Source organism: Salvia hispanica, chromosome 2, assembly GCF_029641045.1.
Source record: "Salvia hispanica isolate PSC_SH4W2 chromosome 2, Shi_PSC_v1, whole genome shotgun sequence".
Taxonomy (NCBI): Eukaryota; Viridiplantae; Streptophyta; class Magnoliopsida; order Lamiales; family Lamiaceae; genus Salvia; species Salvia hispanica.
The window spans coordinates 37,420,457-37,446,056 of record NC_142693.1 but is presented as its reverse complement, the minus strand read 5'-3'; the positions used below and the strand labels follow the sequence as shown (position 1 = coordinate 37,446,056).

Here is a 25,600-nt window from a genome sequence, read left to right as displayed (position 1 = left end):
GGCATTTTTCGAAGTTCAAAACTAGGTGCTTCTCCTTGCATATTTTTAATACTAGGTCAAGGCTAGCCAAACAGGTATCGAATGAATCCCCGTATACGGTAAAATCATCCATGAATATCTCAATGCATACTTCAAGCAAATCCGAAAAAATACTCATCATACACCGCTGGAACGTTCCTGGTGCGTTACATAATCCAAACGGCATTCTCGTACCCAAAGGGCACGTGAAAGTGGTTTTCCCTTGGTCCTCTGGGTTAACGTAGATCTGGAAATAGTCACTGTATCCATCAAGGAAGCAAATATACTTTTTGCCAGCCAATCTTTCTAACATCTGATCAATGAAAGGTAGGGGGAAGTGATCCTTCTTCGTGGCCTCATTCAGCTTCATGTAATCGATGCACATCCTCCACCCCGTCACCAGCCTAGTGGGTACCAACTCGTTCTTGTCATTCTTGACAACCTGTATTCCAGACTTTTTGGGCACCATATGGACAGGACTGACCCACTCACTGTCCGGAATGGAGTAGATGATCCCTAGAGAGAGCAATTTCAACACCTCCTTCAGAACTTCCTCTCGCATGTTCGGATTCAGTTTCCGTTGTGCGTCTCGGTGAGCCTTCACACCTTCTGCAGAGATCAGGACTGATTCCTACTAAATCAGAAAGGGTCCACCCTATTGCTTTCTTGTTCCGCCTGATCACTTCCAACAATTCCTTCTCCTGCTCCTCAGTCAAGTTACTGTTGACTATCACTGGGAATGCCTCATCCTCCTCCAAGTAAGCATACTTGAGGCCTGGTGGGAGTATCTTCAGTTCCTTCCTTGTGTTATTCGTTTCCTGGGGCAAGGGATTTTTTTTTTGCCATATCAGGTAATGTTTCCTTCCCAAACTCAGGAGAATTCTCCAGACTAGCCACATAGGCTGATCCCATTGATCTAGCTGACTCGGGATTTCTGCAAAACTCCATGATGGCCTCTGTTAGTTCCTCATCTGTCAATTCTGTTGTGTTCATTGTTACACACCACCCTACAACTTCTCGATCGATTAAATGGCTCAACTCCGAGTTGTCAATTTGTTCCTGCATCAATTATGTCTCAAGATATTCTTGGACCAAGGGGTTAATAACATCTATAGCATACAAATTCTCAACATCCAATGGCCTTTTCATTCCCTCATCTATGCTAAATGTATATTTTTCCCCATTATAATCCAAGCAAATTGTTCCATCGAAGACATCGATAATGGTCTTAGCAGTGCGCAAGAATGGTCTCCCTAAAAGCACGCCACTAGACTTAGCAGACTCATTATCATTCATTTTGATAACATAGAAATCAGCAGGATATAGAAAATCATGCACCTTGACTATGACATTTTCTAACACACCTTCAGGACAGATGCAAGTTCTATCTGCTAACTGGATTACCACCTTGGTGGCGACCATCCTAACCCCTGTCAATTTCTTGTAGATCGAAAGCGGTAAAACATTTATAGACGCCCCTAGATCACACATAGCATGCTCGACTCTGATAAATCCTAGAGAAATGGGTAATGTGAACATACCTGGGTTTGTGCATTTCGAGGGCATCTGAAAGTAGGTATGTTCCTTAGTGCGTACAGAAGGAAATAACAGGTTCCCTAGGTCCAGCAAATCCACTAGATCACGCGGTCTAGGAACTCGTTGGTCGCAGGAAATCCTGGTCGTCGGACACACAGAGCACTTCTTTCAGAAACCCACAACAACTTTACTAAACCTAGTATAGGGAAGTAGGGATCGATCCCACAGAGAAGGATGCGTAATACTCATGTTCAAGGATTTGGATTTGTTTTTGGTGTTGGCTGCTGCCACGCATTTTATCTTGGGTTGAGGAAAACAAATTAAACTTGACTTGGGAATCTTAAAACTCCTAAGCTAATAGCTAGATCTAGGCGAAATAATAAGAGAACGTTGCGAGAAAATTAACTGCTCGATCACCAGATCTAAGAAAACTACTCCAATTACCTAGACCAAGGAAATAAACTGACTGTGGGGACCATGACTGAAAAAGCAGAGTACGTACGAAAAGCTGGCAGAATAACTAACTCTAGTACTAACTAACAACGACATCATCTTCTACAACCAAATTGCGTAAAAACTCATAAGAAAATTAACATGAACGAAATTAAAGCAGAGCAAACTAAATCTAAGTCAAATTTATGCATAATCAACGAAGAACTAAACAGATCTGCAGACGCTAGACGAAGTAAAACAGAAAACAAGAAGAAAACTCAAATCCATCTAACAACTTCATTTTCTCACTTCGGATCCAACCTCAGACACTAAATCCACTCCGGATCCAAGCGTCCAACACAAACTCCAACCAACAGAAACACTTCATCACTTCAGATTCGAACAACCTCCAATCAGTCAATAAACCACAGATCTATCACCGAATTCCCATATCAAACACCACAACATCAAAATAAAACAGAGATCGACATAATACTTGTTAAAATAAACTTCCAGCAGCAAGATCTACGTAAATCAACTCAAAATATCACAACTAAACACAAATCAACAAAGCGAAAAGATAACAAGTATCATCAACAGCCAAGTCGACTCCCAAAAGTGAAGTTCGACCGCAAAGTGCAGAACAAACGGAATTAAAAGAGATTGTATCTTCGTCCACACGCGGACGGTGTTGCAACTGCGAAACTTCTAAAGAAAATAACCCTTCGTAACCCGACTACCCCAGATCTTCCATTCCCAAGTGTGTGTTATGTGTGTGAGCTAAAAGAGAGTGAAAAAGTGATCCATGTGCGTTGCATGCTCTTCTATATATAGGCGTTGGAGTGGGGCCCAGCGAGGTATAGATAGACTTTGTTGCCCTCAGCTATTGAGTCCCTCTGTCACGCCTTCTTTTCTTTTAAATCCTGCTCACTTTACTTCATTCCTTTGCTAGACCATCTCCTTCAGCATTTCCTCGATCTAGCGATATTTTTCACACACCTGGCTTAGGAAACGTGTTAGACCAGCAAATTATAATGCTTTTCACCATATAACCGATGCATGAAATTAGCCTTATCAGCGTCCTTCTCTTTTGTATCACAGCAGACACGTTCTCCCCGATCACAATCTTCCCGTCCGGCTTGGTCTTCCCAGCTATGAATTCCTTGATGAACTTGCTAAAAGCAGGCATCTTCAGGGCTTGCAAGAAGGGCAAGTTGATTTCCAGCTTGCTAAAAATCTCCATGAGGTCCTCTGTATCATCCTTCTTTTTCTTTGCTTCCCTTCGGTATGGGAACGGCTTTGCTCGCTTCACCGCATTTGTGGAACTCCCAGCCGGGGTTTCGCCAGCTTCCCTGCTTCCTTCCTTACTTACTAACTCAGGCTTTGGATCTAGGAAAAATGGATCAGCTACTTGAGGTAAAGATCCCTCTAAATCTCCTTTCTGGAGGTCATCCTGAACAGGATTTCTCTGGGTCTAGGGCTATCTCCTGGAAGCACCTGACTCTCCTTCCCTTTACTTGCCTGTGTGAACACTTCTTCGTCGATCTCCAGTGTCGGTCCTTCACAGCCCCTCCCGGATCTCAAGGTAATATGACTAATGTTTGCTCGGTCCTTCAGTCCTCCCGGATCTCCAGTTTTACTTGCCTGGAGTTGAATTGATTAGAATTTGATCCTTGACCTTGGTTCTGTCCTTGGGTTTGTCGATAGTTCCCCTGATTTCCTTGGTGGTTATTGTACTGGCTGCTAGACCCTTGATTCCCTTGGTGATTTGGTTGGGAATTCTGATAGTTCCCTTGGTTATTCCTCTGGTGAGGTGGCACAAAGGAGCTCCCTGCTCCCTGGATTGTTCTGATTCCTGTTTCCCCAATTAGTATGGTCCTGATTCCTGTACCCCAGTTGCAGTTGCCCCTCTTGATTTCTCCCTGACCAGTTGGACTGCCTCTCTGGAGGGTGTGCATAATTTGTGAGCTGCAGTGGGGGCGGCTGACTTTGATCATTATCAGTCCATCTAAAATTGGGGTGAGTCCTCCATGGGGCTTCCTTTTGTCTTCCTTGGTTCCAACTTCCATCCGGATTCCAACTTCCCATTGAATTTGTCTAGGCTTGGCATTCCCCTTCACAAGGTTGACCGTAATAAGGCTGAAGTTGTCTTTCCTCTGGACCAGGGGATTTCTCATTTTCCGATGGAGCATAAGTGATATGAACATGAGTGCTTGACGTCAAGGGTCTTCATTTCGGCGTGAGCCATGGGTTGATTGGGGCCCAAGTATGAAAGAGAAGACAAACCAATGGTCCAACAAAGCTAGAGGGATTCCCGATGAGGCAATGAATAGAGACGGCTCGGATTTGAGGACAAATCCTATCCAAGAAGGGGAGGATGATACGATCATGGAAGCCGTGCGTCAAGGATTTCAACTATAGTTGGATTCAACTGGAAATCGTCCTATGAGATGACATCTGAAAGCTATGAAACTACCACCATTGTCTTCGTCTTGGAAACAGCTTCACGTGGGTATCTTGCACATCCCAATCGGAGTCCGAATGAGGGAGTTATGGCGGTTTTACGGAAGTCGCGCAGAGAAGGCCGGGAGCTTCGGGAAAAACGCCCGACCGGGCGTTTCGCTTGTGAAAATCGCCCGGGGACAGGGAAAACGCCCGGGACGGGCATTTTGGCATGTGAAAAATGGCCGACCGGGCGATTATGCCGATTTTTTTAGATTTTGTGGGCCAACTTTCTATTTTTGGACCCATAGTATAAATACCTCTTGATGTCATTTCTTTTCTTTAGGTTTTTGCTGAATTAAAGTTTCTACCCTAGAGAGTTTCCTCTTTGAGGATTGTATCCAATTCCTTCCTTGAAGGTTGCTTGTTTCTATCTTTGATTGATTCAAGTAGAGGTATGCATCAATGGAGTGTATCCATTGAGTAGTGGAGCCAAGGGGTGATAGAGCTAATGAAAGTTGCCTAGGGTTGTCTCCATCTTTTTGGTTAAGGTCCTATGGTTGTAGCTCTCTTATCTCATCTTTATACACATGCTTTCCATTCCTAATCTTCCATTCATTCTTGTTTAGATTCAATTTTTGTTGGTTGGATCTTTATTATCTTTTGTCTTGTGTTGATAAATTGAAAATCAATCTCACAAAAATAGTTAGATCAAGCATCATTAAATGGGTAATCCTTGGGAAATGGATCATAAAACACATGGATCCACATCAATGAGGGTTGTACTTCTCAGTAGCATTCAACAGCGCTTTCTCCAATTTATCTATCCTGTCCTCCACTTTCTTGTCATCTTGCTCTGTTACTGCATTGGCCGATCCCCTCCTCAAAATGCTCTGCGGGTTATCATAGGCCTTCTTCGCCTCGATCAATCTTCCCAAAGTTTCTCTGGCTTCACTTGCTTTATTAATGGTAAAATTTCCCCCGCTCTAGGAATTCATCAAGTCTTTTGATTCAGGGTTTGCACCTTCGTAAAACAGATAGTAAGTCTCTGCTTCAATCATCCTATGGTTCGGACAAGCATCCAACAGTCCCTTGAACCGGGACCAATAAGAGCTCAGAGACTCATCATATTCTTGCTTGCACTCCTGGATCTCCTTCTTCAAGGCGTTTATCTTGTTGGACGGGAAAAAATAATCCAAGAACTCCAGCTTGAAGTCCTTCCATGTGTTGATCGAGTCTGGTGGGAGCCTCAGCAGCCAAGTATTAGCCTCCCCTTTAAGGGCGAACGGGACTGCACGCAAACGGTAGTCCTCCTCAGTCGCCTCGTTGGGCCTCTTTTGAATGTTGCACAGCTTACTAAACTCGTTTAGGAATTCGTAAGAAATTCGTTCCTTCGTCCAGAGAATGTGGGTAAAAGTCCGAGCACATTTGTCTTGATATCGATAGACCTCCGGCGCGGGTTTGAGACTATGGCATGGGCGGGTTCACCGTCTAGATGCGCGGTGAGTGAACCTATCTCCAGATCGGGATCCACTAAATGTGCCATATTCACGTCTTCCTCCTCCTCAGTCTCGGAATGCTCTGTTTCTGTGGACGACTTCGGATCCTCTTCTCCTGACGAGTTCCACTCCTTCTCACTTTCTGATTCGAACGGAAACGGGTCTACTGTCCTTAACCCTAATCTGGTAGTGACAGTGGACGTAGACTCCTTGACTTGCCACTTGTATCGGGCGTTTCCTGACCCAGATGAACTAGCCCAACTTCCAGAATGGAAGCCCGTGTTCATAAACTGTCAAGAAAAACAAAATAACAGAAATTAAACTATTTACACCAAACCCTCAAACGCAATAACAATTAACGCCATTCATCCCCGGCAACGGCGCCATTTGAAGCTCCGTCTTTTGACTAACGTTGTTTACACAGAAAGGAATGATAAGTCTCCTAGGTCCAGCGAATCCACTAGATCACAGGGTCTAGGAACTCACGGATCGTTGGAAGATCTCGATCGTCGGACACAGAGAATATCGCTTCAAAACCCTCAACCACGTATACTAAAATTAGCACAGGGAAGTAGGGATCGATCCCACAGAAATGAATGCGCAATTAAACATGCTCAAGGATTCGGGACTATTTTTGGGTTGGCTGCTGCCACGCAATTTTGGGTTGAGGAAATTAAACTAGACTTGGTGTTGAAATCCGCTATGTTAACAGCTAGATCTAGGCCGAACAGAAATCATGCATGTAACTGGAAAACGAGACTATCACTAGATCTAAGAAACTATTTCCTAAATTACCTAGACCTGGGAAATGAACTGACGGTGGGGACCATTTGCTGAAAAGGTAAAGTACGGATGAAAAGCTGAAAAACAACTAACTAAAGTACCAACTAACAGCGACATCATCTTCTAAAATCAATTTGCATAAAATTTCAGTAGAAACAGAGACGGAACGTAAATCGAACGAAGCAGACTGAATTTAAAGCAATTAAACAAAGAACAATTAAACTAGACGAAGTAAAATTCAAAAGAAAGCAGAAAGTTTGAAATCCATGCACTACTTGATTCCCATGTTCAGATCCAACTTCGGATGCTAAATCCACTCCGGATCCAAGCATCCGACACAAACTCCGACCAAAAGTATACCCATAGCTACAGATTCGCCAAACAACCACCGATCAACAACAACAACTCAGATCCACAACCTATTTCCCAGATCAAGCACAGAATTATCCAAAACAGAGAATAACATTCAACTTCCGAAATTAAACCTCAAACGCAGAATCAACGTAAATCAACACAAGAAAAACACCATCATGACATAAACTAAATGCATAGATAATCGATAAGTAGCCAGCAACCAAATCGACTTCCAAAACGATGAAGTTCGACGGAATAAAAGTGCAAAAAACTGAATGTAAACTGATTGTTTCTTCGCCCTCCGTGAGGACGGTGTTACCACTAGCTTTTTCCGAAGATGAAACCCCTAGAAACCCTTAACTACCCCAGAATTCCCATTTTTCCCAAGTGTGTATGTGAGTGTGTGAGCTCAGAGCAAATCATGTACTCCCTCCGTCCCAAGAAAGATGACCCATTTCTTGGATGGCACAAGATTTTATGGGAATTTATTTTGTGTGTTGAGAGGACAGAGTAAAGTAAGAGTGAATAAATAAAGTAGAGATAAAAGTGTTTCCATTTTAAGTAATGGGTCATCTTAGTTGGGACAAACTAAAAAGGAAAGTGGGTCATCTTCAATGGGACGGAGGGAATATATGGCATGTGCTGCATGCTCCTCTATATATAGGCGTAGAAGTGGGTCAAGCGAGGTATGAATAGTCTTTGTTGCCCTCAGCTATTGACTCCCTTCGTCCAGCCATTACTTTTCTCTTCAACTCTGCTCACTTCCCTTTGTTTTCCTTCGCTAGTCCATTGCCTCCAGCTCTTCCTGGATCTAGCGATTCCTTCACACACCTGGCTTAAAAACTGCGTTAGACCTAGTAAAATAAAGTGTTTTTCACTACATAACCGATGCATGAAATTAGCCTTATCAAGTACGAAGATTATCACGTGGAGAAGGCGTAAGCAATCTCGATTCTTTGGAGAATCAGATCGGTAATTCTAAATCGTATGAAATTCATGAATTAGGGTTTTAATTCCTTTTACATGAATTATTTATGTTCTTGAATGCAATTTGATTGTTTAACATGTAGATAATTAATCACATAATCGGCCAAATAGATCTGCAGATCTGATTTATTCGACGCGGATTTCATCAACTACCTCGATGGTGATTCGACGGCAGCAGCGTGTGAGGAGATGCACCGGCAGTCCGTTGCGGCAGCAGCGGCGACCGGAGAGAAAGCTGCCCAAGCTGGGTTGTCTCGACGGCGCAGCAGTAGCAACGGTGATGACGCTATAGCAGCGTAGACAGCTGCATTGACGACGATGTCGCAATAGCAACGTCGACGCAGCAGCGACGAAGGCGATCGGACAGCAACGCAGCAGCTGCGACTACAGTGGCTGCAGGCGTGGACAGCGTTGCGGACTACAGTGGGAGCCTCTAGTTGGCTGATCTCACGACTTGGGCAGCGTAAAGTGACCCAGGCGGATGAGAAGGTCCGATCAGCTGCCTTCAGCGGCGAATTTCAAGTGGGAGCCCGTTGGTGGCGTTTCCCAGGCTCGTGTAGCGACGCAACATTCCAAATTAGTTAGGGATTCCTAAACCCTAGGAACTAATTTTGGAGAATCATTCAAAATTAGTTAGGATTTCCCAAACCCTAGGAATTAGTTTTGAATATTTTTCAAGATATGATTTAGAATAAGAGAGGAATATATCTTTAATTGGATTATCTAAAATTTAATTTTTAATTAAATTATGGATTAATAAGATATTTCCTTATTTTATAGATTTAGATAGATCAAATTCTATCTAGATAAATTAGGGACTCTCAAAGAAAGGTGAACCCAAACATGCGAGAAGAGATACTGAAGGAAATCTTGAAGTTGCTCTCACTGGGCATTATATACTCGGTGCCAGACAGTGAATGGGTTAGCCCAATCCATATGGTCCCCAAGAAGTCAGGGATCCAGGTGATTAAGAATGAGAGGAAGGAACTAGTGCCCACCAGACTAGTTACTGGTTGGCGAATGTGTATAGATTACCGAAGGCTGAACGCTGCAACCAGGAAGGACCACTTCCCCCTGCCATTCATCGATCAAATGCTGGAGCGACTGGCTGGGAGGAAGTACTTCTGCTTTTTGGATGGGTACAGTGGATACTTTCAAATCTATGTGGACCCGGAGGACCAGGATAAGACCACATTCACGTGCCCGTTTGGAACCTATGCGTATAGGCGTATGTCATTTGGCTTATGCAACGCCCCCGGTACTTTCCAGCGGTGCATGATGAGCATATTCTTGGACTTGATTGAAGATTGTATAGAGATCTTTATGGATGATTTCACCGTCTATGGAGACTCTTTCGACTCGTGCTTGCGACATTTGGATATGGTGCTAGGAAGGTGTCAAGCAAAGAGTCTGGTCTTGAACTTTGAGAAATGCCAGTTTATGGTTACAGAAGGAATTGTCCTAGGACACGTGGTGTCGGAAAAAGGGATCCAGGTGGACCAAGCTAATGTGGATGTCATATCCAAACTACCCTTCCCTACTGATCAGAAAGGAATAAGAGGTTTCCTTGGCCATGCGGGATTTTATCGAAGATTCATCAAGGATTTCGCTAAGATTGCCCAACCACTCACTAGACTTCTCCAGAACGAGGTGGAATTCGTCTTCGATGAGCATTGCAAGGCTGCTTTTAACCTCCTTAAGGAAAAGTTGATTTCTGCACCAATCATTCAGGCTCCTGACTGGGATCACCCCTTCGAGGTGATGTGCGATGCTAGTGACTATGCAGTGGGGGCCGTGCTGGGTCAGAAGATAGACGGAAAAAGGTACGTGATATTCTATGCATCAAAAACCCTAAATCAAGCCCAACGGAATTATGACACCACCGAGAAGGAGATGTTGGCGGTTGTCTATTCATTCGAGAAGTCCAGGCAGTACCTACTGGGATCCAGAGTCATCGTCTATACTGATCATGCGGCGATCAAGTATCTCATTGCGAAGAAGGAGTCAAAACCTCGACTAATCAGATGGGTGCTGCTTTTACAAGAATTCGACTGGGAGGTAGAAGACAAGAAGGGAGTTGAGAACAAGGTAGCGGACCACTTGAGCAGAATAATACAAGAAGGGAACAGTGAAGATGTAAGGGATCGATTCCCGGAAGAGCATTTATGCGAAGTAATTTTCTCCGCAAGGAAGATCAATTGGGAAGAAGTGATGAGACTTACTGGTCAGGACGCAACAACCAAGGGTAAGGAGAAAGTGGGACAGGAACCCTGGTATGCGGACTTGGCAAACTACTTGGTAACAGGAGAGCTGCCAATGGTGCCAAACGTAACAAAGGCTCAGAGGATGAAGATCAAGAGCGAGGCAAGGTATTATTTCTGGGACGACCCATACTTGTGGAAGGCAGGAGCAGACCTGGTCATTAGAAGATGTGTTCCTGACTGGGAGCAACGGGATGTACTGACGCATTGCCACTCCTTGGCATGTGGAGGGCATTTCGGACCTAGGAAGACTGCTAGGAAAGTGCTAGATAGCGGATTCTACTGGCCAACCCTGAATAGAGATGCATACGAGTTCTGCAAGGGTTGTGACCGTTGCCAACTGACCGGAGGAATCTCCGCAAGGGATGAAATGCCGCAAGTTCCAGTGATAGTTTGTGAGGTGTTTGACATCTGGGGTATGGACTTCATGGGTCCTTTTCCCTCATCTTATGGAAACTCCTACATCTTAGTGGCAGTTGACTACGTGTCGAAATGGATAGAGGCCAAGGCCACAAGCACTTGTGAATCCAAAGAAGTCACCAAGTTCCTCAAGAGTCATATATTCAGCCGGTTTGGGATACCAAGAGCAATCATCTCTGATCAAGGGACTCACTTTTGCAACCGAACGGTCGAAGCATTGATGAAGAAGTACGGAGTTCATCACCGCCTATCCAGTCCTTACCACCCCCAAGCCAACGGGCAGGCAGAGATCTCAAACAGGGAAATAAAGAGCATTTTAGAGAAGACAGTCAACCCCTCCAGAAAAGATTGGAGCATGAGGTTGGAAGACGCTCTGTGGGCATATCGGACAGCATACAAAACTCCTATAGGGATGTCCCCCTACCGCATCGTCTTTGGGAAGATGTGTCACTTGCCAGTGGGAATTGAGCACCGAGCATACTGGGCAGTACAACAGGTTAATGTGGATGCTAAGGCCTGTGAAGAGGAAAGGAAGCTACAACTACAGGAGCTGGAAGAGCTCAGATTGGAGTCATTCGACTCAGCCATGTGGTACAAGGAGAAAACAAAGATGTGGCACGACAAAAATCTGAGAACCAAAGATCTCCAAGTTGGCCAGAAAGTACTACTCTTCCAGTCAAGATTGAAGCTGATTCCTGGGAAGCTCAAATCAAAATGGGCAGGACCTTATATTATCACTGCATTACGTGCTAATGGAGCGATCGAAATTTCAGGGAGTATCCCTAACTCCGAACCTTTTGTCGTTAATGGACATAGATTGAAAATATATAAGGAAAATGAAGAGGTGTGTGTAGTAGAAGAAATTCCACTACACTTTAAGAACATCTAAATGACCAGTAGGAAAGGGATTTGAAGTTTCACTTGGTCAGCAGCATAGTATTGTACTTACTGACCGGGTAAAATTTCAAATACCCTTAGTAAGGATGTAAATATTGTAAATAATTGTTATTTTAATTTAAGTCAAAAAAAGAAAAACAACAAAAAGATTTTTTTCGGATCTTAAATATTAATTCGGAGTTCGTACTGACCACGAGAATGCCACTTGGGTGAAACTCTGAATTATATTAAAGAGCCATTTATCTACTTTTTCTATTTCTAGCTAATTGAGAAGAGAGAGTTGAATAAAGTTTGAATTTTGGCTGTGTTGCAGCTTTGCAGGCGAGTGCAGAGGCTGGGAGGCGCGTGAGGCAAGGACGTGACAAGCAACGTCCAATCGGTTGTCAGCAAGCACAACCGCCTCCCACACGAAGCGTCTCAACCGAGCGACCGCCTACAACCGGTCAAAACCCTCAACTGCCCACCCTTCTATAAAACACCCCACCGCCTACTCCCCTTCACTTTACAAACCCTTACCTGCACTCTCTCTCTCACAACCACCACCCCCACTCCGAAAAACCACCACCCACTACAGAAACTACCGCAAACCACACCGGCACAGCCATGGCAAGGAAGAAAGCAACCGTCAACCGAGCATCTACCGCCGGCGGGGCCTCGTCTGAACCCCAGACAGCAGCCGAATCAAGGCCGCCAAGCCCACAACAAGCACAACCACCGCCGACGACACAAACTCCGGCGATGGTTCCTTTAGACGCATTGGCGGCGTTTCTAAGCCAACAGGACCCCAACAGAGACTGGGCAGCAACCCTAGCCGGATTTGGCTTAATCGGAGGAGTACCGGCGGCATCAAACCCTACCCCAACCATAACCACAGAAAATCCACCCACCACCACCCCAAAAACCTTAATTCCGACGTCCGAAAATATTTCCCCAACAATTGCTGCACAAGCAGAACCCTCACACCCTTCTCTCACACAACAAACAGAGCCGCTGGACGTCAGCCCTCTTTCCGCCTATCAAGATCCCAACTGGGGAGAAACGGAAGATAAGGAAGGTGGAGGGAAGGCAAGCGAGAGCAAGAAGGATGAAGCAGAGGAGATTAGGGCCACTGAAGCAGATATCGATGCAGATATAGATCTGAACGAAACGGCCAGGAAGCAAGGGATAATGACAGAGGAAGAATTTCAAGCGGTTTTGGGTAAAGGGGATCGAATCGTGGTGAACCCTGAAGGGGTGGCTGAGGTACTGGACCTCGCATCCCAGGCAGTAGGGAATGAGGAGGCAACAAAGAAAGCGGAAAGGTCGGAAGAGGTAGCCCACCAGTCAGTAGAGGAGAAAACAGACGAACAACCGAAAAGAGCCGAACAACTTGAAGAGGAGAGACGAGAACCAGAAACACCTCAAGAGGAAGCCTCAGTGGTGACTAAACCCAAACCAGTAAAGAGGAGGCTAGTGTTGAAAAACGACCCCAAGGCGGAAAGGCAGAAACCCCAAAGAGTGTCACAGAGATGTTTGGGAAAGTGGACGTCCAACAAGGCAGGAGCAAACACCGCCGCAGATGCAGTGGAGATTTCGAGTGATGCCGAGAAGACTACTCCTACAAAACCTGGGGAGGAGCCCTCGAATGCTAGCCAGGAGGACACCCAATTGGCAACAGGGACAGTATCAACAACGCCGACTGACCAGGAGGAAAATACTGACAAGGTGGCTGAGGGTCTGGACCTCGCATCAGAGTCAGTAGGTCGGGAGGAGGCAGCAAGGAGTGATACTAGTACCCGCATGGTGGCCGAGCCTACCGCCCAGGAGGACATTTCAACACAAGCCGACGAGGAAGCAGAGGCAATGGATGTCGAAGAGACTAAGTACATTCAAGAAAGGAAGAGGAAGGGAAAAGCCCCTGTCAAGAAGAAACAAGTAAAGAAGAAGCAGCGCACTGCCAATGCAAGCATAGTGATCAGAGAGCCAGAAGAGAAAGAGAGATCAAGCGACACAGACTACACTTCCAGCGAGGATTCTGACTCAGAGAGTGATATCTCTCTGGAAGGAGACTATCACGAGCAGCAGCTCCCAGACAACCACTTTGAACTAGTCCACCCTCCGGTAGAGAGGATTGTATACTGGCGGTGGAGGGTAACGCTCACTGATGAGCTTATGGAGGACATGAAGCACTTCGACACCCAAAAGCTTCAGAACGCATTTGACGACAAGGATGACAGTAGCAAGCAAGTCAAATGCGGAAAGGTACTCCATATACCCTCTTTGGATGAGTTGTCTGTTCGTGATTCCTTCCTGGCTAGTATAGAAGCATTGGGTTTTGAATGGCTGCTAGAGAATAGGGACCCAGAGATATCTGTGAGATTAGCGAAGGAGTTCTTCACCACGTTTAGGTTCCAAGTAACCACAGACCTAGACGAAGTGTCAATCTCCTTTAGGATATTCGGTGGTGAACTGTCGATGAGTTTGATAGAGTGGACTGTCAGATTGGGAATGTATAGCCTGGAGGAGGCTATAGGGCCGGACTGGAGAAGCCGTGAGAGGGGGGTACCGAGGCGTCATATAGAATTTGAGCCCCAGGAAGCCTGGGAGGAGTTAACCCACCCCAATGCTGGCCAGTTCGCATCCACAAAATCCAGATCCACCCACTTCAACAATTCCATGCTACGGTTGGTGCAACTCTACTTAGGCTACAACCTGCTGGGGCAGAGTAACTCAGCCGCGAGAACGTCCATGACAGAATTGTACCTAGTGTGGTGTGCTAAGCGTGGAAGAAAACTACACTTGGGATTCTGGACAGCCTACCAATGCCATCTAATAGCCACCTACCCAGCCAGAAACTTGTCCCTCTGCAACATCCTAGGAGCTTTCGTGCGCAACAACATCATCATAACAGAGGCAGAGGACCTGTCTCCAATGTACATGGTCGACGCTCCCGGCCTATTTGATGTACCCTTCTTTGTCCGCACCAACTTGGTATATTATAGAGAAGGAGTACCCCAGTTCTACCCAATGGGAGAAGCCCCTGGGGGAAGGGCACAACAAGGCCAGGAGGTGCAAGCTGCCCCGATCGACCAAGCGCAGAGGCTGAGACAAGAGAATCTGGAGAGGGCAGTGACTGAGCTGGCTGAGGAGAATAGACAATCGCGGGCAGAGATGGCGAAATTGACAGCCCTAATGAAGAGCGTACTAAAGGAGTTGGCAAGAGGAAAAGCAAGCAATGAAGCTGGACCAAGCGGACATGGAGGACAAGAAGCTGGAACCACCGGACCTGAGGAAAAAGAAAGTGATGAGCAAGAGGAGGACGATGACAACCAACCCGGACCTGCTGAGGAAGAACCAACGGACCAACCTGCACAGAACCCTGCCCCAAGAAGGAGCAGGAGGAACATCTGACCGAACCACCCCCAACTGACCAGTTAGTTTTCTTTTTATTTTTTTAAGTCTTTCTTTTGTTTATGTTTTCGTACTTTTATTAAATAGGTAGATTTATGTGTTTTAATTGTATGCAAACCCCATTCATAACACTTAGCCTATTCAATAGTCTAAGTGTGAGAAGTAAAGGGTTTGCTATGGTTTTTATGTTTTTCTTTGTGTTTAGTCGTGAGCATGTTACCTCACACTTAGCCTACTGTGTAGTCTAAGTGTGAGGAGGTTATATGTTTATATTTCATGTTTGTAAATATTTTGTTCTGTTTTGTACATTTATGTTTATATCTGAAACTCTCCCACTTAGCCTATTGCATAGTCTAAGTGTGAGAAGTTTTTAGATATAATATGTGTTTGTTTTAAGTGTGTGTCCGTCATACTAGTCATTCCCACTTTCACTTCACAGCCCGTATCTGGGGCAGACACTTGTGAAGTGAGAGGAGGGAGCTAATGGCCAGTATGACATGTATATATGTGTTATTGAGTCAGTGCATGTTAGTTTCTTTTTAGGGTTTGTTAGGTCTAGGAATTATGTGTTATGTTTTATGAATGGGCTTAAAACTCAACTGCCTCGAACTGACGGTGAGGGGAATTGAGGGAGATAAGACATGCCGGAAAACGGAAACCACCCCCTCCAGTAACCCCTAGTCAGTATAGATGATGCGAGTATGAAGGAAAAACCCAACCCTTAGGTCAGACACGAAAGCCCTCTTAAAAGGTGAGTTAAAGGCCTAAGGTGGAACCACTTTCCACTAAATACTGAAAAAAGAAGAGAGGCTACCACATGATGTCTAGGGCAAGGTGACCGCGTGTAGCAAACCCTGAAGGCAGTAGGAAACCCCCCCCCCCCACCAAAAAAAAAAAAATACCTACCCTTAGAACCCTACTTTCTAGCCTGATTTATACCCCGAAATAAACCATCAGCCACTGGAACTGTGTGCGTGCAAGGCATGAGGCAAGGAGGCAACTGACATACAAAAAGGAACCAGCTGAAGAAGGGAAAAGCAAAGAAAGAAGCAGAAAATCGATCTGAAGTTTCTAGATCCAAAAAAAATAGAAGAAGGAATAAGGGTGGCGAAGCCACGAAGAAGCTACTGACCAGTTGGAAGCCAATGTCAGAAATTGTCCGGCCGAAGAAGAAGTCCTAGCCAGAAGCCCGAATGCACACAGTTCTCCCTCATCAAAGTAAATAGTTAGTTTTTGAACCTAGAGCCTTAGGGACAACTACCCCAAACGCTACAAGCCACTAGCCCCATTACAAGCCTTAAAGACCTTCGGGAGCTGCATGTGAGATCTGATTCCGAAACATCTGTGGTTTAGCATTGAGAGAAAACAGTCCTAACATCCCCTGTGAGGAATGAGTGACTGAGTGAACCCAGTGTTTGGCCTAGGATTGGGTGATCTTAACAAGCAGATATACTGACTGGGGAAGAAAAGGGGGGCGGCGGAAGATCAAGGCTGCCTAAGGCCGGATTGCACCTGATCTCGAGGGGAAGGGTGGTTGAAAATGTAGCCTGTTCTATGTGTTTAAGTTAACTATATGTGTATGTGTTTGTGTCGTTAGTGTTTTCTTTTCTTTTGCGTCAGAGTCTTGAGTCTAGCTAGGTAGAGTCGGTCAGGGGAGTAACCAGGCTCGAATTCGACTTATTTCTTTTTGTTTGTCTTCACGCTTGAGGACAAGCATGTGGTAAGTGTGAGCAGTTTGATAAGTCGTATTCTAAGCCTTGGTTACTGGTCAGTATGTCGTGAATTACATGTATTATCTGCAAAACAGTTGCTTAAGTGTGCAGGATTGAAGGATCCAAGCCAGTAGGTGGCGATTCGTGTGACGCAAGTGAAAAAGGGCACTAGAAGGGTGCGACACTGACCAGAATGCACGCCAGAGAAAAGGCTCGAGATGGAGAAGGAGGATAGCTGGGATGATTATTTTACAAGGGCAAAAAGGTCAAAATGCGGGAGAAGTCTACCCTAAAAGCAAGGACAAGCCTCCCTATAAAAGAAGCCATTTGGAGAGAGAGAAGGAGTTCGGTTCGGAGTTTGACAATCACACTTAGTAGAATTCTCTCTAGAAGATCCATCCTTCAGCATTATCTTACCTCTCCTTCCTCGCCACAGCCATGGTCATTTGACGTCCAGAGTTTGCCGGAGAAGTCATCAGTCCGTCGTTCCAGCCAGTTATCGTAGCAGTGTAGTAGTATTATCGCCCGGAGTGGCACAAACAATCTTAATCGCTTTCTTAGTTAAAGTTTACTTGTTTTCATCAACTAGTTATTCTGCAAACACTCATCGTTGTTGCTCTTTTGAAGTACTTTGTTATTTTCCAACATTTACGTTATGAAGTTTCTATTTCGCATGTCACTTTGGTTTGAGTTTGCTTCATTCTGCCTAGGGAAGTTAGATTTAGTTATTGCTTTCAATTTCTAAGTGTTTTCTATTCGGGAGTTGTTGATTTGAAGTTGTAGCTAAGTTAGTCAAATTTTCGTGCGTGAGTTTCTTTTCTGCGCCGTGATTATCACCTTGCATGTCAGCCAGTAGAAGTAAAGTTGCAGTTACCGTTTAATTTAAGTTTAAGCATTTTAATCGATGGATCTTGAGTTTGAATGCATGAATCTGAAGTTTAGTTATGGTGTCTGTGTTCATATGATTTTCGTCAATACTTGGTGAGGAAGAAAACGTCAAAATCAACTTTATTTGGTCTACTTTTGCTTTTAAGTTACTTTTTACTTTTGTTCCCTACTTTTCAGAGGTACTATCCAGACTTGTCAGAAAGCCCCCAGCCATCAGATACACTTTTGTTCTCTAACTTTCCTCTTTTAGTAACTGTCTACTTTCCACATGTCTCTGATACACCTTGTCCCCTACTTTCACGAACACTCCCACATGTCTGTTATTTTCCCGCCTACTAGTCAGTAGAGTACTACCTTATTTCCTGTCTAGGTAAATCTCAACCCAAGCGTGGTAGCTAACCAAACACCCAGGAAAGTCACCACAGTTATCTAAACGTGTCCATCCTCGTGGGATTCGACCCTTACCTCCGCTATACTAATTAGTAAAAGTGGGTTGAGGAAATTTGTTTGAAGTCAGGTCTCGGTCGTCGTATCAACGACTCAGCTGGGTCGGGAATCTCTTCCCGATCAGTTGGATATACTCCAATTCCAGATGCGAAACCATCGAGGACAGAGAATCTAAGCACGAGACAGATCCGACCTTTCATTTATCTTTTTCTTGTGGATATTTATAGAATTAATTCTATTTAGAAAATATCCTAGTAGATATAGATAATTAAATGTATCTCTATCTTATAGATATTGATAGGTTTATATCTATCTACAATATATATTTGTAGATTTAGATAATTATTAATCCAGTATTGTTATTATCTTTTGGATTTAAGATAGATTTAGTTCTATCTAGTTAAATCCTAGTTGAATTAATTAATATTAATTCTAGTTCATCCTAATTTTATGGATATAAATAGATTTATTTCTATTTAGAAAATATCCTAGATAAATTTGGATAAAGATAATACAAGATAATCCTTATCTGATTGGATATTGATAAAATTAATTTTATCTAGAATAAATCCTACTAATAGATACGATATATTTTAGTTTCTTATTCTAAATAATCTAAGATTTTTGTTAATCTTGGAATGATAGGATTTTATCTTTATCTTATGGATTTGGAGAAATTTAATTTTATCCGAAAATATCCTGGCAGATTTAAATAATGATAATCCAAGGTCAGTCTTATCTTGAGTATTAGGATTTGATTTTATCCATGTAAAATCTAGAATAATCCTAAGAGGATTTAGATAGATTAAATTCTACCTAGGTTAATCCTAAATTAATTTGGATAACCATTATCCAAGATAAATTTATCTAATCCGAAATTTCTAATTTGGAATAAGATAAGGAATTAATTATTTAATTAAATCTCCCCAGATTTATTAAATAATTTTAATAATTATCCAGTGTGATTAATTACCATGAAGTAAATGGATTTATCTATTTATTTGGTGATTATCTATTATAAGTGTATTAATCTGCCTTATCTGCTTATGTGATAATTATGCAAAAACCATGTTCAAAATAACTAAGCGATAATTACAACAGTGCGTTGTATATGGTCTCCATAAATTGGTCTATATATGAAGCAGTTTCTAATATTATCGCGACCCACCTTAGTGGGAGCAATAATCCTACGAAATAGCAAGTTCATTAGATTAGACTTCTTAATAGTAAATTGTTTAAACTAGAAGCATGTTTCTAATATTATCGCGACCTACCCTAGTGGGAGCGATAATCCTACAAAATTGCAAGTTCATTTGTTTAAACATATTTATAAGATAGCTATGCAATTTTGTTAGTGGCGTACGACCTTCCCTAGAAGGAGTATCAAAACATAAACGAAATTTCTAGATGCTAATATTTATGGTAAAAGCTTAGGCAATATTTAGTGGCCATGCCACCTAAGTGGTCTCTGGACTATTCGTCGATATTGTGACCAGGAAATTGTTGGAATCGAATTTGTATGACCTCCCTAGAGGCGTACTTATTTTGGTTTTGGCAGTTGCGAGATACATAAATTGTTTTGTGGTTGTTTGCGATTATGTATCAAGCATAGTATGTGATAAATAGTTTTATTTCTTCTCAGCCAAATTCTTAATAATGTCTGCGAACCTTAAAGAAATCAAACTCGATGGCCAAAATTATGTAGACTGGAAATGTAAATGGATAAGATTCTCATTGCTGAAAACTTAAAGTCTGTATTCACCAATTCATGTCCTCTATTTCCTTGACAAAATTCTATAGAGAAAGTTCAAGAATGCATTTTATGCATGTACTTGACAAGTTCTTTGAGATAGAAGGTCAAACTACTTTCTTTTAAGTAGTAAGACACGTCTTGGTTTATATTGATGAAAGAGGAATATCCAATAAGGACGATGTCCAGATTCTATTGGAATATCCACGAGAGATAGAATATTTTGAGGAATCTTCTGATTCAGTTACTCAAATAGTTTCTACATTCAGTTCTTCGTCAAATGTAATAGGAAGTGATAGTATGAAGGTTGTTACTTAAAAGTTGGAAGCCTTCTACATGATATTCACTTTATTACTAATAGAGGAAGATAACATGACAGATGACAAATTCGTTAAAGCTACATCTTTCCTATGTCTTAGTTCAATCGAACAGAAGACTAGCAATGGAAAGAGGGAAGAGCTGAATTGTCATCAATGTCTACTGAAAGCAAGAAAGACAAGATAAATTAGGTGAAAAGGCAAATTGAAGATGCATTGTAAGTCGGATTGACCTCTTCTAAAGAAGGACAATGACTTAGATAACAATGCAACTTCTAAATGAGAGATCTTAATCCAATTGGGCAGTTGTTGTAGTGGGAGCTATTTATTTATGCTCACTTAATTGTTTTGTTTTGATGTTAGAGTTTTGTTTTATTGGTACAGTTTAGTTTAGAAAGAATTCAGTTTTAGTTTCTAAACTTGTTTATGATTAAGCGATGTTCGATGTAATAATGCGTGCATTATTAAGAAATGTGATTCGAACAACAAATTATACACCATAGTATCTAAAAAATATAAATGCAACAAGATTGAGTTTCGAACAACGGTTCAACTTCTTATACAATGAATGGTAAAGTATTTATGACACTTAGACATAAGGCCAAGAAAGTACTTAGTAATTGTTCAAACTGATTTTGTCTAACTCAAGTGACTATCGAGATTTTAACAACTTGCTTGTTAAATAGGTCGAAAGTCAAGTAAGTCTGGTTGATGCACTATAAGTAAGGATCCTTTGGTGGTTCAAGGGATTCAGAATACTTACAGAGATGCAACATAGAAAGACTAGCAAGTCTCAATGGTCTACACCATGGGAGACGAGCAATGAGTTAAGATCAGTAGTGGGAGTTAATGTAACGCCCCACTTTTCGAACCTTAATTTTTGAGTCATAAAATTTTTGCATTAAATGTTTTTAATGCTATGAAGTATGCGGATTAAATGATGAGTGATTTAATTGCATGATTTCTTTATGACCTAGTTGCGTTGTGGAGTTGAGATTTATTTGAATAGTCAAATATGTTGAGTATATGACGTGACTGTTGAATAGTCAAATATGTGGAATATATGATGTGGCCGTTGAAAGGTCAATGTATTGAGAATATGAGGTGAAAGTGGAAAGGGCTGAAATTGTGATGTGATCGTGTGAATATTTGATGCGGGGTGAAATTATATTGGGGTGAATTATTCCCTAAGGGAGGAGTGAGATTATATAGGATCTTCATAAATATCATACACATTTTATTTGGAATTTTCGACCCCCATGCTTTATTGGAGAGGAAACCTATTTATTCTTGGATTTAATTAATTGCTTGGGATATTTATCCAAATTAAATCCAAAGTCCGATTATTTCTTATTTTCTTTATGAGCAAATCAACCCCTATGCTTATACATGGAGATTTTTGAAAATCTCCTATTTATGGGAGAAGGAATTATTTTATTATATTATTTGATCCCTTATTTATTCTCTTCCATATATAAATTCAAATATCCTAGCATATCCTACACCTACCATATCTAAGGAAATCTTGCCATATCCTATTTTAATTAAGATTTGAAATTGATTCCTTGTGGAGGAAGCATAATTCACGCCACTTCCCTATTTTATTTGGGAGAATTATTATTTTTATTCTGCTCCGTGATATTTTATTCTACTCTGTGAAATACCAAATTAAAGAACAACCTGGCAGAAATTTTCACAAAATGCCTATATGGCAACATGGTTTACACATGAGGTGAAAAGTATGGTAGTTCGATGTATCATGGTCCGAGACCTGCTTAGAGTGTAAGTGGGAGAGTTTTGGCAGTGTGTATACTCGAAAGCATGATTTTGAGTATAAGTGGGAGATTGTTAGGATTGGTATACTGAAAAACATATTTCGAGCATGATGCACGGATAGAATTGCTTGTGTATAATAAACTCTACAATCCACTTTTAACCCAAGGCGAGAAGAAGTAATTTTATCGCATTGATGTTTGCTTGTACATTTATAAGATGTTTCTCAAACATTTAAATGTATAAGAAGCAAATAAGTCTGATTCTTCTGCATAGTAGACTGGTCGTGAATGATGTTCACAGAAGGTGACGCAGTTGGTCCTTTGTAGAAGAGAAATAGAATTTCACAACCTAGATAGGCTTTGGCTACCTATCGTGAAAGGTTGCAGTGTCAGTCCGCATGTTTCCTTACCTTAGGAAATAAACGACACTGGTGTGGTATAGCACTGACGGATCTAACAGTTGAGATAAGTTTTTCTTGCTATTTACTGAAATATGAGGTCTCGGTGATTGTAAAATTCTTAATGATTGTTGATATAACATTGAGCATACGATATTGATTATGCACTACTTTGATTTATCAAAAGGTGCGGATTTTTCGCAATCCAAGAATCCTGATATCTTGGGTAGTGGTGATCAATGTCTAGAGGTGCTAGTATTGTTATTGCAATGAATCGTGTGTTGGGTGAATCCAACTTGATAATATCCTCAAGAGGTGTTCGAAAAAGGTTTTATTATTCAGAAACCCGGCCGGTTGGAATTTATTCCAGAATAATAAATAAAGATATTGAACTAGATAACTCTTGGAAAAAGATATTAATTAATTAAAGTCAAATAGCAGACTTAAATTGATTAATGGATATTTATATCTTTAACACGGGAAATAATAAATTAAAGAGGTAAAGCCCGTATTACTCGTAATTTAGGATTGGACGGACGGTCAATATTATTTTATTGTAGTGGCTGATAATAATATTTTGTCTGACTTCTATTAAATTGGGGCTCAATTTGATTAGTAAAAGTCCAACAGGTATGGCCCAAGTCCAACCTCCATGGATCCCTAATCTGGCCCATCATAACTCTATATAAAAAGAGATTAGAAATGAGATATACTGAGAGTTAACTCTAAAATTTCGTTCCCCTCTCTCTGGAGTGAACGTGATTTTTAGTTCTCTCCAGAACAGAAAATTTGTTTCTTTCTAATCAAGCCCTTTTTTATTCTGACAAGCTTTGCCCACCCAAAGGTCATAATCTGAGTTCGGGATACTGATTAGAAGGTTTGTGGTTGAGTACGAAGATTATCACGTGGAGAAGGCGCAAGCAATCTCGATTCTTTGGAGAATCAGATCGGTAATTCTAAACCGTAGGAAATTCATGAATTAGGGTTTTAATTCCTTTTACATGAATTATTTCTGTTCTTGAATGCAATTTGATTGTTTAACATGTAGATAATTAATCTCATAATCGTTCGAGTAGATCTGCTTTATTTGTTTATGCATGTCTTCCGCTGTGCAAGGGGCACCAATCCCTAGCATGTAGTGTGTGCAGTGTGTGAAATTTGTGTAGTGTGTGAAGTGCGTGTAGTGTGTAAAATGTGTGAAGTGTGTGTAGTGTGCGTAGTGTGTGAAATGTGTGTAGTGTGTGTAGTGTGTGAAATTTGTATAGTGTGTGAAGTGCGTGTAGTGTGTGAAATGTGTGTAGTGCGTGTAGTGTGTGAAGTGTTGATGCACTATTTATTAGCCCTAAAAATACCTATAAGCATACAGGGTAGATCTAGAATAGCTAAAGGTCAGTACCGGGATATCGAACACAAGGAATAAGATTGCAACTGACTACCATATACTAAGCTTCATATACAATCTAGAGACAAGGGATTTCTGGTTTGATTTATTAAACTAGACATAAAATAAATAACTAAATAAAAGAAAGCATAAAAATATATGATACAAAACAGACGATAGAATGTAGAATTTTAGGATTCAAAACACAATTGACTTCCTTGAATTACGGTCTCTAGAGTTATTAAGTCGGTCACTTAACTAGATTAAACCCCCTCCAGAGGTGAGAAATCCGTAGATTAGGTGTAATATTTGAAGTCCCCTTCTAATTCTTAGACCTAACTCCTAAAATATCGTTAAGACCAATGACCTCACGTGAGACCTCAACTATCCCGAGTTCTATTGAATTAAAGTGTGAGTTATCCCTTTTCCAAGTCAACTATTCCGTCTCCCGAGTACTCTAATCAACTCTAATATGTATTCAAAATGTAACTAATCAATTGAATATAGAAGGCACAAGGATAAATCAAATAACTGCAAGAGCTAACGAGGAAAATCAAAATATCTTCACCAAAAAAATTCCACAAAAGATGTTCTACTCATAGACAAGTAAATACACCAATTAAAGTACGAGACATGAAAGAAATAGATAAAACCCAAGGTTGAATCTTCAATCTTCAGTCTTCTCTTGCCTGGATCTGCAGAGCTCCGCTCCAATGGAAGATGGATGATTATGTGTGGAATATGGGATGGATGAAGGTGTAGAGACGGAGAATGATTGGAGGCTCTGAGATGGAGATTATGAATTAGGTTAGAGGTATTTATAGGTTGGAAAAAGGTTTTTTTTTTATAATTTCGTGGCCTTCAAGAATTAGGAGAGATTGGGCTTCACAATATAATAATTTTTTTTCTTCCGTGAATTTCCTCCTAAATTCCCGCCAGCTTTGACTGCACTGCGCAATGTTCGTAGAATAGCCATAACTTTCTCCACAGAATTCCAATTGAGACGTGCGGGATATCCACGCGAAGCTCTTTCGAAGAGGAAGAGAATGTTATGCATATATCACTGATTGGACTCTAAATCTGCTGGCAGAATGGGCTCGAACAGAGGCTGCTGCACCTTGGCCTTTTTACACCTTTTTTCTATCTTTTCTATAATTTATCAACAAACGCATCAAAAATACCAAATGTATAAAATATGCAATTTAAGAACATAATTTGCATGATTGACATTTAAAACAAGTTAAATCTAATTCTTAAAAACATGCAAAATCCGTGTTTGTCAAGTGTGTGTAGTAGTGTGTGTAGTGCGTGAAATGTGTGTAGTGTGTGTGAAATTTGTGAAGTGTGTGTAGTGTGTGAAGTGTGTAAAATGTGTGTAGTGTGTCAAGTGTGTGTAGTGTGTGAAATGTGTGAAATATGTGTAGTGTGTGAAATGTGTGATATATGTGTAGTGTGTGAAATGTGTGTAGTGTGTGAAATTTGTGAAGTGTGTGTAATGTGTCAAGTGTGTGAAAGGTGTGAAAGGTGTGTAGTGTGTCAAGTGTGTGTAGTGTGTGAAATGTGTGTAGTGTGTCAAGTGTGTCAAGTGTGTGAAATATGTGTAGTGTGTGAAATATGTGAAGTGTGTAGTGTGTGAAATGTGTGTAGTGCGTGTAGTGTGTGAAATGTGAGTAGTGTGTAAAGTGTGAAATTTGTGAAGTGTGTGTAGTGTGTGAAATGTGTGAAGTGTGTGTGGATTTTTCAATTATTAAAAAAATTTAAATTTAAATTTTATTGTAAAATTGTGATGATATTAAATTTAAATATAATATAAAATAATATTTATATAATTTTGTTAAATTTTAAAATAAAAAGAAAGGAAAATGGAATGGAATGGAATGGCTATTCCTTAGCTAAATGGATGGAATGGGTAT

The 25,600-nt window shown here is 41.6% G+C and overlaps 1 protein-coding gene across 1 annotated transcript; it reads left to right on the top strand.

The window, feature by feature from the left end:
- The first annotated feature begins 13,780 nt into the window (after window positions 1-13,780).
- Window positions 13,781-18,404, top strand: LOC148932335 (uncharacterized). Its single transcript, XM_089065067.1, has 2 exons — window positions 13,781-14,737; window positions 18,399-18,404. The coding sequence occupies exons 1-2, from the start codon at window positions 13,781-13,783 to the stop codon at window positions 18,402-18,404; spliced, it is 963 nt and encodes a 320-aa protein (XP_088921193.1).
- The last annotated feature ends 7,196 nt before the right edge of the window (window positions 18,405-25,600 follow it).

Coding starts and splice junctions, on each gene's coding strand:
- LOC148932335 (XM_089065067.1), top strand. CDS start 13,781: ATGGAGGACATGAAGCACTTCGACACCCAAAAGCTTCAGAACGCATTT.